Raw genomic sequence first — 17,073 nt, 5'->3', positions numbered from 1 at the left:
TTACACTTTAACCAGTTGGTTTAAGTTCAAATGAAATTGCTGTACACGCTTTGGAGTTTGACCCTAGATGATGATGCAGAGTAAACACCTTCTGCCCCGTTGCAGTTTCAAGGAATGATCCAGCAACTTTTTACCTGGCTTTGAACTGCATTGAGGAATCTTCACCTCTTCAATGACACTGGAGATCACAGCACTGGAACATTCGGGATTATGAGGCTGCAAAGATGTATGAAGAGCAGTGAAGGCATAGCAACTTAATTCTCAACAGTAAGTAAGACCAGAGATAATTCCATTCACGTCCTCACAAGTTTCTTGCTTCTTATGCCTTGAGTTGAGTGCATGTGTATTATTTTAGTTGTATAATTTCCGTTTGCTTTTTTTTTATTTGTTAAAATATGAATCCAGGATACACCACTGAGAATGCATCTTGTTTACAGTAATGTTCCTTGTCCTAGACATGGATATACAGTATGGAACTCTTTCTGTCCAATTTCTCTCGGGTAACAGAAAAGATCCCTGCTTGAATGCAGTATACTAAGCCTGGTCTTGATTTATGAATGATTGTGTCTCCTTCTATTCCTTAGCGGACAGAGCAACGGTTTGGTTTCTGCAGCAGCTGAATTGTAATATCCTGTGGTCATGGAGGCCACTACCCAGTCACCTCCCTTCACCACTGCAGGCTCTGCGGGAGCCTTTCCACAGCAGTCACTGGAGGCTGTTGACATTGTAGTGCTAGTCCTGTACTTCATATTTGTTCTTGCAGTTGGCCTTTGGGTAAGATATACAGTAATTTCCTTAGAAACAATGGGTTAGGTTTATCAAGGTCTTTACACCATTTCTGGGGGGCGGGGGCAGAGGTAGGCGGAGGAGGGGGGTGGGGTGGAAAGAAACATCCAACTGTTGGTGTTTTAAACTTGTAACCAGCAACTCAGAAAGTACATTTAAGGCATCAAAGATATTTGTTACCAGTTGTCTGTCCTTAGCAGTTGGATTTTTCCTTTCCCACAAAATTGGGGTATCTATGACACAGCCACATCACAAGCAGAGCAACTCGTTCTTTATTTTTATGATGGCTGCTCAGTCAGTTGCATTGAATATCTGAGAGAGTTATGTAATGAAAGTCCTTATGATTTAAGAATAGTATTTAATATATTTACAAGCAGATGTATTTCTATGATATATTAATATGAGAGTTAGTGGCAGACCCAAGTCACTTCATATGGTGTCCTAGTTAGAAAGGTTTGAGAGCTATCCTCCCTTGTTTTAACATTTTTATAGAATGCTCTTGAATAAACTGGTTTTTAAGTATTTATTCCAGCTATTATTTAAGGAATGTGCAGGGAGCTGACTAGCTGGTGTCATTTGTTTCAGTTAAATATGATGTTTCAGTTAAATATGGTGCATTTTATATCGGATGAAGACTTTATTTATTTATTTATTTATTTATTTATAAATTGAACCGGAAATAATTACGCTCTTAGACTGAAGCTGTTTTATGGTGGTGGTGTTGGATTGCGCGAGAGATAAAAAGCGATTGGAACTGTCTTCTTGAACTATAATACATGCTCAGTATAGTGCATTTGAGTTTGGCTTGGATGAGTGTGGTTATTGTGTGATAAAATGAATCTCTGTTTAGAATGAACTGATTAGAAGGAACGTTTTGGAACCAGATTCTTTGGAAACACGTTACAGATGTCTTTTCTCTTTCTCCAGTCTATGTGGAAAACTAACAGAAGCACTGTTGATGGATACTTCCTGGCGGGAAAGAATATGATTTGGTGGCCTGTAAGTATGTCAGTCTGTGGTCCATTTGCTTTGTCTTTTCATCCTGAGATATCAATAGCACTGTTCATGTGTTTATCCTGGACCTCCACTTCCCTACAGGTTGGAGCTTCACTGTTTGCCAGTAATGTGGGGAGTGGACATTTCATAGGGCTGGCTGGGTCGGGAGCTGCATCTGGTATAGCAGTGACTGCTTACGAGTGGAACGTAAGACATTGTTTTCTTTGTTTTTAATCCCAACAAATCGGGGTTACAACCATGTATTGAGCTGAAGGAAATAGGACAGAAAGAGGTTGTTCCAAACTAGCAGCAGAACTCTTGTTTGAGGCAGGAAGAAGAGTGATCATATGAGGAGCGCAGCGATTGGAAGAGAAGGAGTAAAAATGGCACTAAAGCTAATGAAAGGTAGAACTTAAAAGTACAGACTCCTTTCCTGTTAAATTCAATTTCCAGCTTTGTTTACGTTTTTTTGTTTTTTGTGCAGGGAATGTTCATAGTGCTGCTACTGGCCTGGCTATTCCTGCCGATTTACATTTCATCTGGGGTAAGGCTTTCCACTTCATAGGATTCTCATTCACTCTCTGGCTTTGTGCAGAACAAGTGTGATTGCAATTTAAACACTATAGATAAAGACATTCTGGCATGGCATGGGTCAAAGGACCCCAATTACCTGCCATATTGGAACACTACACCTGTATCAGAATGCTTTAGGTGGTCAGTTAGAATGCTGGAATATCTTGGTAATTAAATTTCTGTTTCTTTTTTTATCCATGTAGTCCTTATTGTATATCAGGCACACAATATTATCTGTTGGGACTATAGTTCTACATTTGATGTAAGATATAACTAAGCCAATAAATACAAATAAAAGGTAATATAATTCTTATTTAACTGGTATTGTATTCTTTTTATTCTAGGTGACAACCATGCCTGAGTATTTGAAACGAAGATTTGGGGGGAAAAGAATACAAATATATATTGCTGTTTTATATTTGTTCATTTATATTTTTACTAAAATATCGGTAAGTAAACTATTTTTTCCAAGCAAATGGTGATAATAATAACCCTATACTGGTGTTTTTGTGAACTAAAACAAAGCATTCTCCATGGCAGAATAATATGTTACACAGACTTGGCAAAGTTATTGTTCTGTTTCAACCTAGGTGGTTATGGGTATATATTTTATATTGTATTATTGGCAAGTAGGTGACCAAAGTGTCTTTCATGCATTACAATATTGGAGGTTATGTAACATTACAACCAGTAGGCGGGGCAAAGCGAACACCAGCCGTCCATTTGGAGCAGAATAAAGTTTACTGGCATGGCAGTACCAGAGTCAGACTGATGTTGAACTACTTCATGCTTTAGCTGGTGTGTAACGATGAAGTTGTGATGAAATCTGTTGTTAGGTTGATATGTATGCAGGAGCAGTGTTCATCCAGCAAGCCTTGCACTGGGATCTTTATGTGGCTGTCGTGCTTCTGCTCGCCATCACAGCCCTTTACACTGTGGCAGGTATGCATGATTGGATGAAAGTGCAATGGAATTAGAACATTTTATTTTTATTCATTTGACTTAATTGTCCTGCATCAAATTTGATCCTCCAGGAGGGCTCGCTGCAGTAATCTACACAGACGCCCTGCAGACAGTTATCATGCTGATTGGTGCTTTGATACTCATGGTATTCAGTAAGTATTGTATCTGTTGTGTGTGGGCTAGTCTTGTTGTTATGCTCATGCACACTTAATTATTTATTTAACCAAGAGATTTACCCATTGGGACTGAGACCTAATTTACGAAGGAGTCCTGAAAAACAATAAAAAAAAGGACTAAGTACATACAACACAAAAAAAAAAACCATGTGTGGTTCAGTCTTACTCAGCAGCATTCAGAGATCAAAGAGCTGTTTAAATAAGATGTATCTATTTGCTGATGTGGAGTGAAAGAGAAGCTTTGGCAGGAGATCCTTAGCTGTTCACAAATACAATCTTTAAAGCTAGAGAAAGAGAGGTTGTCAAATTCCATCTTTATACTACTATGGAAACAATAGATAACGCATAGTAATGAGTTACTGTACATCCTGAAAGTGCTGCTTTTAAAATGGTACTTCAGAAGTGATCAAGTGCTCTTAAAGGCAGGAGTTTATGCTGAAAGCGGAAAAGCTATTTAACACATGCACAGTTTCTGTCTAGCTGTCCAAATGGAGAATTCTGAAATTACAAAAAATTGGAAAATTAGGCTAATTTTGTATTATTAAAATGTAGAATTCTACTTTAAAATGCATATCCATGTGGGTCCTTACTGTAAGTTAAGACACAGAAAATTAAACACCTGCTCATTTTAAACCACAGGCTTTATTCAGGTCGACGGGTGGGAAGGGCTGCAAGATAAATACTTTGACGCCATTCCCACGGTCCGTGACACAAACACCACCTGTGGACTGCCGCGCCAGGACGCTTTCCACCTCTTCCGGGACCCCGTGACCTCCGACCTGCCCTGGCCAGGGGTGCTTGTGGGAATGACTGTTCCATCCATCTGGTATTGGTGCACTGACCAGGTATAGAGAAAGACTGGGTTCAAGCTTGGTAATGTCAATTTTAAAATATGCAATCAAGCCAGTTACAATGTTGCCCTTCACCAATCCACACTGAGACGCCCACCCAGTCTCCCATTTCCAGACCACATAACCAACAACGATACCCATCTTACAATAAAAAGAAGGAGCTTGATCCAAACTATAGTGGGACCTGTTCATTTTCTCGAGGTGCTCTGTCAATTTCCCTGTAGGTCATTGTCCAGAGATCCTTGTCTGCCAGGAACATGCTCCATGCCAAGGGGGGGTCCTTGTTTGCTTCCTACATGAAGGTGCTGCCTTTCTTCATGATGGTCCTGCCTGGCATGATCAGTCGCATTCTCTACCCAGGTACTGATCAGTAGGTTTTGTGATGTTTGAATGAGAAGGGAATAGTGTGAACCTCATCTCTATAACTGTGTACTGTACTCATCAGGATGGCGTAGTTTTTTTCTCACCAGAATGCAAATTGCATGTTGGAATAAGGAAACTTTTGACAAATAGGAGTAATTTGTCAAATGAAATTCAAATGCAGAAACAATTTAAAATGCCTGTACCAACAGCTGTTATTTTTTTTCTTTTTTACAGACGAAGTTGCTTGTGCAGATCCTGATATCTGTACACAGGTCTGTGGTAATGCATTAGGGTGTTCTGATATTGCTTACCCAATGCTGGTTATGAAACTTTTACCTGTAGGTAAGGAATTTTGTATACATTATCACATAAGAGACTCCACTGCTTCTAGTAGGCTACTGCATTACAACATGCTTTGCAACTTATTTAATCGATTTGAGTAGAGGTGATATTCAGACCTGCCACCATTTATATCAATTGAACAGAACGCAGGGTGTGTGTGGATTATTTTCCATTTGCAACTACCATAACACAAATAAAGGGAATCATTTATTTGTGGCACTAAAGTATTGATTATGAAGACAGCGCAGCAACTTAATAAAAAGAAAATTCTGGTTTATTCCATAATGACCTGCTTCTTGTTGCCTGTATTTGAACCCTTTCATGCATGGTGACCTCATATGGGGACGGATAACAAAACCTCTTCTAGTCTTTATATGGGGACATATGGAAGACACAAATGCATGATGACCTCCTATGATGATGCTGTTTTATCCTCACATCAGTTTTCTTCAGCTATTTTCAATATTTCATGCATTTAAGGGTTAGAAAGTAACCCATATTTTGTTTTATCAAACACGCGGGTGTGTTTTCCAGGGTTGCGAGGCCTAATGATGTCCGTGATGATCGCGGCCCTCATGTCTTCTCTGACCTCCATCTTTAACAGCTCCAGCACCATCTTCACCATGGACCTCTGGCGCTACTTCCGTCCTCGCGCCTCCGAGTGGGAGCTCATGATTGTTGGCAGGTAGGGAGCTGATCAAGAAATATATTGATGATGGTATTGTGGGTTCAAACAATGTACACAGAGGAGCCTGTTTATCAACATTCATATTTTCTGTACACTTCTATCTATATCTGGTCCTGGGTGCCAATTCAATATTTGTCATATATATTTATCATTTAAAATTTTTTGCAGGGAAAAAGGGTTTTACAAAAATAGAAATATTTACAATTAACAAAGTTGGATCTGGAGAATTTTGATTCCTTTTAGATGATACTTTATTGCTGTATCAAAGTAAAAAAAAAAAGAGATTTTCTCTTTGTTTAATGCATGAATTTATATTTTCAAAGTTAATTTAAGTGGGAGTCACCACGCCTGTGTTTGTGTTGGCGTGTCACGTCTGTGTGTGTGTGTGTGACAGGGTGTTTGTGCTGGTGCTGGTGGTGATCTCAGTGCTGTGGATCCCGCTGGTCCAGGCTAGTCAGGGAGGACAGCTCTTCATCTACATCCAGTCCATCAGCTCCTACCTGCAGCCACCTATTGCCATTGTCTTCATGGCAGGCTGCTTCTGGAAGAGGGCCAACGAGAAGGTACAATTATACAACTATATTATTCTCCATTCTCCATTCTCAATTGTCATGCATTAGCTGTGTGCCCTGCCATTCTTATTATATATATTATGTATTCTCTGTTTACATCTGCATCCAGAGATATTCAACCATATGTCAAGCAGAGTGCTGAAGATCTTCTGTTCGTAATGGCTCCTGTGTAATTCTCAGGGTGCGTTCTGGGGCCTGGCTCTAGGGATGCTGTCTGGTTGCATTCGGATGGTGTTGGATTTCGTGTACACCGCTCCACAGTGCAACGAAGAAGACACCCGCCCTGCAGTTCTCAAGTATATCCACTACCTCTACTACTCCGTCATCCTCTCTGTCTTCACGCTCATCGTAGTTGTCGTGGTCAGCCTGGCCACAGAGCCCCCTGACAAAGAAAATGTAAGATTTCTTTTGTTGTTGTTTCTTTGAGGCTGCTAAAGCATCCTGCAGACAGAAGGACCATTTATTAGAATATCTTTTAATTTGGATGTTCCAAGGGTTCAAACATTTTGGAGAATTTTATTATTATTTTTTATTTATTTATTTATTTATTTATTTTGCACATCAACTACCGAAGGTGTGGAACGGTTTCCATCATAGTATACAGATGGAATTTGATGATCTCTATTTTTCAGGTTTTAAAGTTGGTATTTGGGAATTGCTTAGAACCTCCTGCCAATGCTTCTCTTTCCACATTAACAAATAGATATGTTCTATTTATTTTACTTGTTCTCTGTATGCTGCTGATTTAAGTTTGAACCACACGTGTGTTTATTTTGTTTGTACTTTGCAATTGCCCTTTTATTGTTTTCCAGCACCCCTTGTAAAAGCAGCCTCTGTCTCAGTGGTTAAATAAATATATAAAATAGATTCTTTCTGTTTGCATTGCTGAGACAAATCTAATACAAAATAGATTTTCACATGGATTGCTAATGTTAAAATAATGCATTTCTAATGTAATTGTGTGTGTGTGTGTATATATATATATATATATTTTCTCTGTTTTTAACAACATTTTTTACACAATTGTAGATCACTCGACTCACTTGGTATACAAGGTTTGACAAGCCAGTGCAGCGTGCCCTAGAAATCAAGACTGTGGATAACGATAGAGACTCATCAAGCCCTGACAGTCAACAGGTGAACAGAGATGGCAGTTACAGAGGTGAAAATGGTCATGACGAGGGACAAGGTGAGCTTCACTTCACTGGAATGGAAAGTGCTAGTGTCAAGTGGCTTACTTAAGTACTGCAACAAAGCATTGACATATTTATTAATTTTCTGTAACAGAGTTATCTACAATGGAGGACAGTCATAAACAGGATTCTAAAGTGAAATCTGCGATACTGTGGATTTGTGGTCTGAAACGCAAGAATGAAAGAGACAGCCAGGAACCCCCCAAACCTGAACTGAACACTTGCTCTCTGGATGAAGACCCTTGCATGAAACACATCGTGAACGCCAATCTGATTATATGCATGTGTATTGCAGTCTTCTTATGGGCATATTTTGCATAGAAAACAATACTGTACAACTGGCACTGATGTATATAAATGTACACTTGTGCTGTGTTTTTTTTTTTTTTTTAAACACACCACCAGTCCTTTGTGCTGGAGTTAGAATTCAAAGGTTTGTTTTATTTATTCATAATATTCACTTTTGTACTTTTTGCTCATTTGTTTTTTGACTCATTACCTAGATTAAGATGCACGATTCATTCTCCAGATTACTTTAATATTAACAGTTTATTTTCTAAACAGTTTTCTTTTTTTTTTTTTAAATGATGATGCCAGTGAAAGAGTCGCTATTATTTGAAAGCAACATAATTATTCCAGGTTGATCAGCATCCTGAATCTAAACAAGACCATGTATTAAAATGAAGACACAACTGTACATTTTTAGGATGACTTGTTCAGTAGTTTCAAACAGGTTTTCAGGTGGCTCACCAGACTAACGCTTTACAGAACGTGATTCCTGTGGAAGTCCATCTTCACTCTTTAGTTAAATCATCACAGAAAAATACTGAATAAGCACTACTTTTAAATTTGTATTTAAATGTTTCTATTTACATGTGAACTAAATGATCTGAAAACTATTTCAGAGATGTCAGTACAACATAATGAATAAAAAATATGCAAACCCAACTCAAATCAAGAAATATGATTTGCCACTCTGGTAGCCAACTAGATAATATATGCTGTAGTGTTGCACTGCTTTGCAGTTTAATGATTTGAAAAATGTTCTACATACTGTATTTTCTAGAGATTGTCTGACCAACCCCAAATCATCTGTACATATAACACCTTTGTAGAGACAGATTTTTGGCACTGCTAAGTCCTTCAGTTTATTTTGTCTTTGCAATATGTTGTACTGAGAATATTCATACATATATAGAAATGTGTTTGCAAATGTTACATTCTGTGTTGCTTTTTTAATCTTACAGAACTAGAAAAACTCAAAAGGTTAACATATGATCCTTAAGTACACCAGAGAAGCCATTGTGACCAATTTTTCAAACATTACGTTCATTTTTGTATTCTTACATCAAGATTTCCATTACATAAGAGTAGATGTTAAAACTTCATGTTGATTTGAACTCAGCTCTCGCCAAGATAAGCACCAACTAAGACGTAGCTTTATGGTAAACTAATATGATCCATCTGTGTCTCCATCCATTTGCGTTTCTTTCTGATGATGTAGATATCCTTCTGCCTGGTGTTGATGTGTAATGCTGGCTCCAGGGATCAGCTTATTTTGCCTCCCCAACGCATCAGCACACACAACGGCTGCGTTGCTGGCTCCGGGGATCAACCACAGTGTGGTCTCCCCAGCGCATCAGCATGACAACTATCTGGATTGAGCTAAGTAGGGTACATCTCTGGGGTCTTCAAGTGGGCACCTTCCATCCTCGGTGTTTCGTCGACTATATATACACTTGTGCAATTAGAAAAAAAATACAAAATCTACACATTTTAGAGCAACAATGATTAATTTTATTTTGAAATATAATATTGTTATTAAGCATTTCTTCAGAGTATTTATTGTTATAAATGGACTGCTGAGTCTAAATAACATAGATGCATAACAGTGTTTCATTTCAAAGCCATTGCAATCGCCTGGTATGCAAATTGATGGGACACAGCACAGGATGGGGAGTGCACTTTATATAACAGAAACAGTGACAAAGCAAGGGCCAGCTGGTTACAGGTAATGTTAGCAAGATCGATGATTGCCATGATGAGAACTTAAATACAAATTTACAACTAATCCTCAGAAGGTGCTCACTGAAGCAAAATTAAACCAGATTCGGCCCTTAGTACCATTTATATTCTGCTTACCTTGAAGCTTTTCCATCCTTAAGTGTGTCCCCTACCACGTCATTGCTAGGTTTTAAATTAGTTACTGTATTTGCCAACAACAATCGGTTTGTAATCCCAGCTTTAAAGCATTCTATAGAAAACAAAATGATGCAGCCTTTTAAAACAGCTCAGTGGATTTTTTTTTCTGTATCAAAATGAAATGCAAAAATGAATTTGTAGATGACGATGACGATGATGATGATGATGATGATACCTTGATGTAAAAAATCTCCTTTAATCCCAATGGGTTTTTACATAGTGCACAGCACTCCCTAGTGACTGAATGTTGTAATTGAACATTTCTCTAAGGGATAGTCAAATCTGAATTGTATGCACATCTCTAACAATTAGGCACAATTTCTTAAAGTAAACAACAAGAACATTTGGCCAGTGATATTTACATATAACCCATTCTATGTAAAATGAATCAAAGATTATTATGTGGGTTTTAATAAGAAAGGATTATTCAACTGTTCACAGACCGAGTGTGTGAAAAAGAAAGACTTAGCAATGGTTGCAAAACAAGAATAAGAAGATTCAATCTAAACACCGTCAAACAATGAAAGAAGGCACTAGAATTCAACCACAGATCGACTGACAACTGGTACCCAGCAGTCGCCAGCAGAACTTGTAAGATGCACAGTTTTTGGTTTATACTTTTTTTTTCTTATTATTTTATTTCCTGCAGCAAGCGAGAGCGGATGTCTCTTTAAAATCATCTTCCATCTTAAACCACCTTTTTTTTTAAAAGGAAAAAAAAAAAAAAGTTTAATCTCAATGTTCCACAAAAAAAAGAGAGAATTCCAGGACAGTGGCATTCATGTTTGTTCAGTAGCCTGTTTGATAGCAACCAGCATGGGTTGTGCTAATGTATCCCAAAAGCCACAAATATTGAAGCGTCCTATGTGTAAGGCTTTTGCAGCCAAGTGGTTTTCACAGACTATGTAGTCAAACAACATTCCCATGATGTTGCAATTCAAAAGGAAAATCTAAGATATACCATGACCCAGGTGTAGCATTTGGGTGCAGGCGATGTTTGAAAGGGCACGGCCACGACTCACTGGAAAGCATTCTGCAGAAATATTGGCGAAGCTGTTGCTTCTGATAAAAATTGGAAGAGGGGGTTTGCTTTCAGCATGCGAGAATGAAGAGAGGTTTAAGTGATGGTGTGCTGAGTCTGCTTCACAATACAGTGCTCTCTGTGTCATGGTCAGTGTCCTGCAGCTGGTGATTGTTAAGCTCTCGGATGGGCAAAGGAGTCACTTGTTCCACAGGAAGCTCAGGGATGAAGCTGCGAGGCTGCCCTTGCACAGTGTTATTGGAATCTGTTAAGGAAAGCAGGAAAAAAAAAAGTACTTTTAGCCTCCTATAGTAAAATGATTTTTCCCCCCAAATATAACCTGACCTGTTATACGTATTCAGATTGGTACTGTTAACAGATGGTCCTTCTATTCAGGTGTATTAGTGAAGTTGTTGTATCACGAAGAAAAAAAACTTAATCCAAGCATCAATTCATATTGTACAGTGCAAGTAGTTCTTATTATTTACATTGATCCTATTGAGTTGCACATTCTTACTATTTAGACAAGATATTTTAGACTCTCTAGCACTACTAGAAAAAAAACTACACTGCATATAAGCAAAACATTTAGTTACAGTTCTACTACAAACTACACACAAAACTGATAATTAGTAAAAAGCGGGCAATCCAATTTCTAAATTGTAGCTGCTTTATGTTCCTGGCACACAGTTTGAACTCATTTGAATGAATGAACGGCTGGTTATTCTGAGCAAAGTTCACTGCAGTAGTTATGTTAAATATATTTTTTACATTTGTGGGTATAATGAAAATTATGACGACAGATCTCTCCATATAAATATGTTGCCATCAGGATTTAGACAATATCACAGCCCTGCAGGATCTATAGAATATATGAAGTTAGTCTTGCATGCATCTCCCAATGCAAGATCTTCATATGCAGAATATAACACTGCTTTATCCCCAACTGCTTTACACTGTACCCATGACCACAAAATAGCAACTACAAAGTGAAAAGTGTTAAAAGGAAGTACATATGATCTAAATGCTACAAACCAATAGTACATACAGTACAGTAGGTGCATAAACCATGAAAAGTGACTTCTGAAGTTCATATAGTTCCTAATCAAGTGTCCATATCAATGCAATCTTCACAGTGTTTACTTTCATTGGTCCACATGCAGTGTTAGTAACCAAGCAGGCAAGCAGTGTTAGGACTCGGACAGGTTACTGACAAACAGATGCAGCATGCAGTGAGATTAACATTGCAGATCAATTACTGGCCAATCATTTGCCTATGTCTTACCATAACTTTCCAATCTCCGCTCATACACTGTAGAGCAGGTCAAACATCTGCATTATTTAATAGAATATTTACAATTAGAAGAATTTTGTATATTTTAGCATTATTGTTTTCTTTATGGTTTGCATTAAACGACATTTCTAAAATTACGTTTCTAGTATATTCTAGAACTTTAATTGCAGTACGTTTTCTATAGATAAGTTTCTATGCAAATGTAATAATAATAATAATAATAATAATAATAATAATAATAATAATTTGTTTTATTATTTTAAAACAGTCATTTAATGTATTTGATAGACATTAATCTAAATTCATTTGTAATCACTACAACCGAATGCAAATCTGCAGACGTCTACTGTGCCAATCAAACTGCTTTTTGTCTATGTTCATCTGTATTTTATTTAAACTATTTAATATATAAGAATTACCAATATACATTTCATTATGAACTACAGTTTACAGCAAAACGTTTAAACACATCAATTTAATAAAGGTGTGTTTTTAAAGTTAATTGTAAGCGCTAACACAATTGAACATGCTGCTGCTTTTCAGTTCAGTCTGAAAAGGACAAAGATTACAGGGACACAAACGCAAGTGGAGAAGCATGCCAAAGGAGGTGGGGTCAGGGGTAAGAGGGGTTGACAAGAGTAACATATTTTTCTATGGCTTAACATGCTTTGGCTACAGTATTCATGCACCGATACTGAAAACTGAATATTAAAATCCTTGATTTTGACATGCATATCAGAACACAACTACGTAATCCATTTAAGAAATCATCATATCTGCAGTTGCATATGAACTGCGATCACAATAATATTTTAGCAGTCCCTTTGGAAATATTCATATAAATCCATTCATTCATGACACTTTGTTAGGATTACGCGGCCATTGATGATTAACACACTCAGACATATGGGTTATATTACAGCATATGCAGTACTGTACAGATCCCACATTACGTTTTAATCTAACTACAGTATTTTAAGGCTCCTTTGACACTGGTGAGTCAGGCAATGAATGTAAGAACATGGAGGGCAGTGGTTTAGCATCTTTTTATGGAAACTTCACAATGCAATGTCAATAACGAAATGGCGAGCAATATGTCAAAAGCAATGGGAGACGGTGCAAAAAATATATCATGTACAAAGAGCAAGAGCATCTGTAGCTGCAAGTACGGATGTCTGTTTGTTTACAAACCTTACTGATGGAAAGATCCCCAACCTGTGAAGTTATTATAACATACAGCTATTAGTTGACATGTACTAACAAACCACTAGATTAAGATATGGTGCAAAATAAATAGCACAAAATGCCATTAGTATAGTTTAGCACACTATATTAAAATTGGCATTTGAGTTTATTTAGTTACGTGTTCTCTGTTTCCACAGTCTTTGCTATTAGTAAGGTCACTGTAAGAAAGCAGATCAGTAGTCTAAAAACAACAAAATGGAATGACAGCGGCTTGCTATTGTATACATCTACATGGCTACCCAACCCCAGAAAGAGTAGGCTGCAGTGTTCACAAGCTCCTGTGTATAAAGATCTCAAACAGGTCATGCAGACAGTGCATCAAGCATGCCTTTTAATTTGCAGAACGATGACCATATTCCATTGCTGATGCAAGGGACGGAAGTACAGTGCTGAACAAAAACAAGGGCACTGAGCCACTATGCTGCCAGTATGTAAATCACAATGCTCAATGTAAATTAAATGAAATAAATTGTAATTTTTTATCATATAATTGCATGTATAAAGTTAGGTTAAAAAAAGCTGTGTTACTAAGTACTAAATATACATTTCTGGAAACATGCCCCGACTTGTCTAAACATGCCCAGACGAACATCTTATAATGCACATGATATTTTCAATGTCATGACTTTAACAGCTTAGCCTTTGGATTAAAAAAAAAAAAAAGCTAATTATAATATTGCAAGACATCTTAAATAACACAAAGCGACACTCGTGCGAGAGAGATGGCTTACCTGTGATTATTTTGGAAGCCGTGTTGGCGTTGCCGTTGGAGTTTTCATTAACAGGAGGCTGTGGTGGTGGGGGCACGCTCGGCCTGTGTCTGGGTTTTGGTACGGGCCGCGGCCTGGGCAGGGTGTTCGACTGGAGCGGTGAGGTGGGCTGGGGGCTGTCGTGGCCACTGGTGGGTGAAGGTGGGACGGCTGCTGCTGGAGGAGGTGTTCCTCCGTGTGTGACTAAGGGAGGGGTGTCAGGCGGTGTGGGGGTCCTGGGGGGAGAGTGTTCTGTTCCTGACTCACTGGCACCCCCGGTGGCCTGGCTGAAGGCTTTGGGCTGTGTTGGAGGCGTGGGCTGTGTTGGAGGCTGTGGGGGAGGATGGTTTGGGGCCTGGATTGGTGGCTGATTGCTTGAATGTCTGCGTGGTTGGACAGAGGGCTGGGCAGGAGAGTGGGGCTGAACTGAACCCTGATTGCTGGGCTGGCTAGGAGGTGAATGGCCTGTCCCCTGGCTAGCAGATGGTTTGGGAGACTGTGTTAACAGCTGATTGGCTGCTGAAGGAGGTCCTTGGCTGCCAGGTTGTGCAGGGGGATGGTTTCCAGGTTTTGGTGGGGCTGGAGCAGGCTTCTTTGTAGCTTCATGCAAAAGACAATAAAAACATATTTTTAAAAAGACAACTAAACAAGACTGGCTTTTCTCAAAACAAACAGGTCAGATCATGAATACACTAAAAAAGATGTAGTACGTTAGCTGGGTAAATGGCAAGTTACAATTAGTGATATGCAGGCTGCCAAATGTATAATATTTCAATTACATTACTCAATCCAAGGGGCAGCTGGAATGTACTTTTGCTGAGGTGGTTTTGGTAGCTGTTAAAATTAGTAATGTAGGCACCTAGCATAGGAACACCGGCTCACCTCTCCTGATCATGTGTGGGCTGGGCCCTGTGGTGTTCTGCGTGTGCCCTACGCCCAGCTGGTTGGCAGTGGTGCCCGCAGAGTGAGGCTGGTTCTGACCTGCAGCTGCGACGTTGCCAGCATTCCTCAGCGGGGGAGGTGTGGACGCAGGGTCTTTTGGTTTTGAAGAGCTGAAAAGTTTTTAAAGTAGTTTCTAAAGAGCTTGAAATTTGACGTGGGAGAAAGTTTTTTATTATTACTTTCTTTGACCTCTAGTTAAGGTCATTTTGAATTGTATAACAACTTTGCCTTCCGTGCACATATTAATAAAACAGGTTTACACCTGTATTCAGTACACCATCTTTTTATTCTCAACCCTTCAACCATCGTTTCTTTGGAACGGTGGAACATTCCTGAAATTCCTTATAGATGAAGCACAAGTTTCCAAGCCGGCTTACCCTTATCAACACTATTCAATTAGCAACAGAATCGGGCCATGCAGAAACACCTATACGTTTCAGGTAACTTCTACAAATATACATTAATTTAGACAAAGACTATTACAAAAAAATACTGGTTTTAGAATCAAGCCTTTACAGAAATTTCTTGTATTTTATTGTATTTTGTATTAACCTTCCGAACATGTAGGTTAGGCAGGATGGTAAACACAGGACTGAGATTAAAAAAAAAATATATATATATTCAAACTGTAAACAACTTCTCAGTCCAACTTCCGTTTCTGTCTCTCCCTTTTGATACAGTATCTGAACTGAAGAAAAGCTTTTGTTTTATAACTAAATACATATTAGACCTATTACGTGGTTCTCTTTCCTAATGTATTTACTTTTTTTTGCTGTGAGAGGAGCTGTGGCTTTCTCTGGGAGATGAGACGCTTCAGTCCCGCTCCGGCAGCCGAACCTTGGGCAAGCCCTATCCCTCTTCCCCTCTCCCAACCCGCTCTCCTTCTCGCACATTGTTGGTTTGCTTGTCTGTCACTTCGAACTGAACTCCTGACCGCCGTTTAGCCAGGCTATTTATAGTTTAAAAACTGCTAATTAAAATGATCCACGAGTGGGCATGTTACCTTTTTTTTTTTTTTTTTGTAAAAACATAGCGTTGATTACATGGTGTTTTATGCATGGTTATTGCACGGAAAGTTAATTTTTTGCTTCACTATATGTGCACTATAGAGAGGGAGTTATTTTATTTTTTATTTTAGTCAGATGTGTGTCGTTATGTGTCCTGCGGCGCCCCCCACCCCCTCCCCCATTTATAAAGCTCTTCTGTTATAACGCTCATATTGCCCCGAGTCCTGCGTTATAGCGAGGGAGCACCAGATATATGACCACAATTTAGATCTTATTTAACGTCATGTAATCAAAGAAACTACAGAATGCTAATTGCAGAAGTCTACCGGAAGCCATAATAGTAGTACAGTATTTCATGTCATTTCGAAATGTCACATTTTTCAATTTGTGTCAGGTTTTTGTTATGTATATGGAAAACGACAACGCGGTATGTAATTCAATATGTTAACGTAACATTATTCAGCAGGTTTCATTCAACTTTATGAAGCAAAATCAGTTAATTCTATAGGGTGATGCTAAACTTTTGGCCATAACTCTACTGTATACCCTTGTTACAAGGAACACAACTTGCAAAATAAAATTGATTATGGGGATGCTGCATTTACAGTAAGCATATTTTATTAATGTATAGCCAATCCATAGGGGTCCTGATATCATTGTTTTAACATGGCACTATCCAGAGGACACAATTTGTTTACACCTTACCTGGATTCCTCAGTTACTGGTATTAATGATGGCTCTGCTGCACTGTTAGCAGGTTGACCCTGAGCACAGCCTGATTGGCTGACCTCAGGGCCTGCGCCCATTGGCTGAACCTGCAGCTGTTGCTCGGCAACAGGCTGCAGCAGCACCCCCCCAGGCTCAACAGGGGGCAGGGGGGGCTGGAAGGCAGGGGACACGTGCTTTCTATTAAGAGTGCCTCCTCTACGCGGAGTCTGATCCAATAGTTTACCACCCAAGCTACAGAGAGAGGAGACAGTGAACACAGAGGCATGTCATGATGAGAGCCACAGATACAGCAACACTTGCACACACAGGAGAGATGATGCAACAACAACAACAACAACAACAACAACAACAACAACAACAACAACATGATATGACAACCAT

General features: G+C 38.9%; 2 protein-coding genes across 6 annotated transcripts in view; one reads left to right on the top strand and one right to left on the bottom strand.

Moving 5' to 3' along the window:
- Positions 1–114: 114 nt before the first annotated feature.
- slc5a11 (solute carrier family 5 member 11) lies at positions 115–8,716 on the top strand. The gene is made up of 16 exons (XM_034030448.2): positions 115–267; positions 585–774; positions 1,714–1,785; positions 1,885–1,989; positions 2,267–2,326; positions 2,700–2,804; positions 3,192–3,297; positions 3,390–3,470; positions 4,134–4,339; positions 4,570–4,705; positions 4,943–5,050; positions 5,585–5,735; positions 6,133–6,301; positions 6,491–6,706; positions 7,340–7,499; positions 7,598–8,716. The coding sequence occupies exons 2-16, from the start codon at positions 640–642 to the stop codon at positions 7,822–7,824; spliced, it is 2,037 nt and encodes a 678-aa protein (XP_033886339.2). The 5' UTR covers positions 115–267; positions 585–639; the 3' UTR covers positions 7,825–8,716.
- Positions 8,717–9,277: 561 nt separating this feature from the next.
- The window catches only part of LOC117418101 (rho GTPase-activating protein 17), a 47,917-nt gene continuing 40,121 nt past the window's right edge, over positions 9,278–17,073 (bottom strand). Inside the window, exons 17-22 of one of the 5 annotated variants that reach the window (XM_034030695.3) lie at positions 16,669–16,923; positions 14,897–15,066; positions 13,997–14,614; positions 13,212–13,235; positions 12,012–12,058; positions 10,853–10,991 (exon numbers count right to left, since the gene is read on the bottom strand). In XM_034030695.3, the coding sequence (XP_033886586.2) occupies positions 13,213–13,235; positions 13,997–14,614; positions 14,897–15,066; positions 16,669–16,923 (1,066 nt within the window). In that variant the 3' untranslated portion in view covers positions 10,853–10,991; positions 12,012–12,058; position 13,212. Of the gene's footprint in view, positions 10,992–12,011; positions 12,059–13,211; positions 13,236–13,996; positions 14,615–14,896; positions 15,067–16,668; positions 16,924–17,073 lie in introns of all 5 variants that reach the window. The other 4 variants (XM_034030696.3, XM_034030694.3, XM_034030693.3 and 1 more) reach the window with 4 other exon arrangements.

The sequence above is a fragment of the Acipenser ruthenus genome, chromosome 13 (genome assembly GCF_902713425.1).
Source record: "Acipenser ruthenus chromosome 13, fAciRut3.2 maternal haplotype, whole genome shotgun sequence".
Taxonomy (NCBI): Eukaryota; Metazoa; Chordata; class Actinopteri; order Acipenseriformes; family Acipenseridae; genus Acipenser; species Acipenser ruthenus.
The sequence above is the reverse complement of the archived record's forward strand: the minus strand, read 5'-3'. Positions and strand labels throughout refer to the sequence as shown.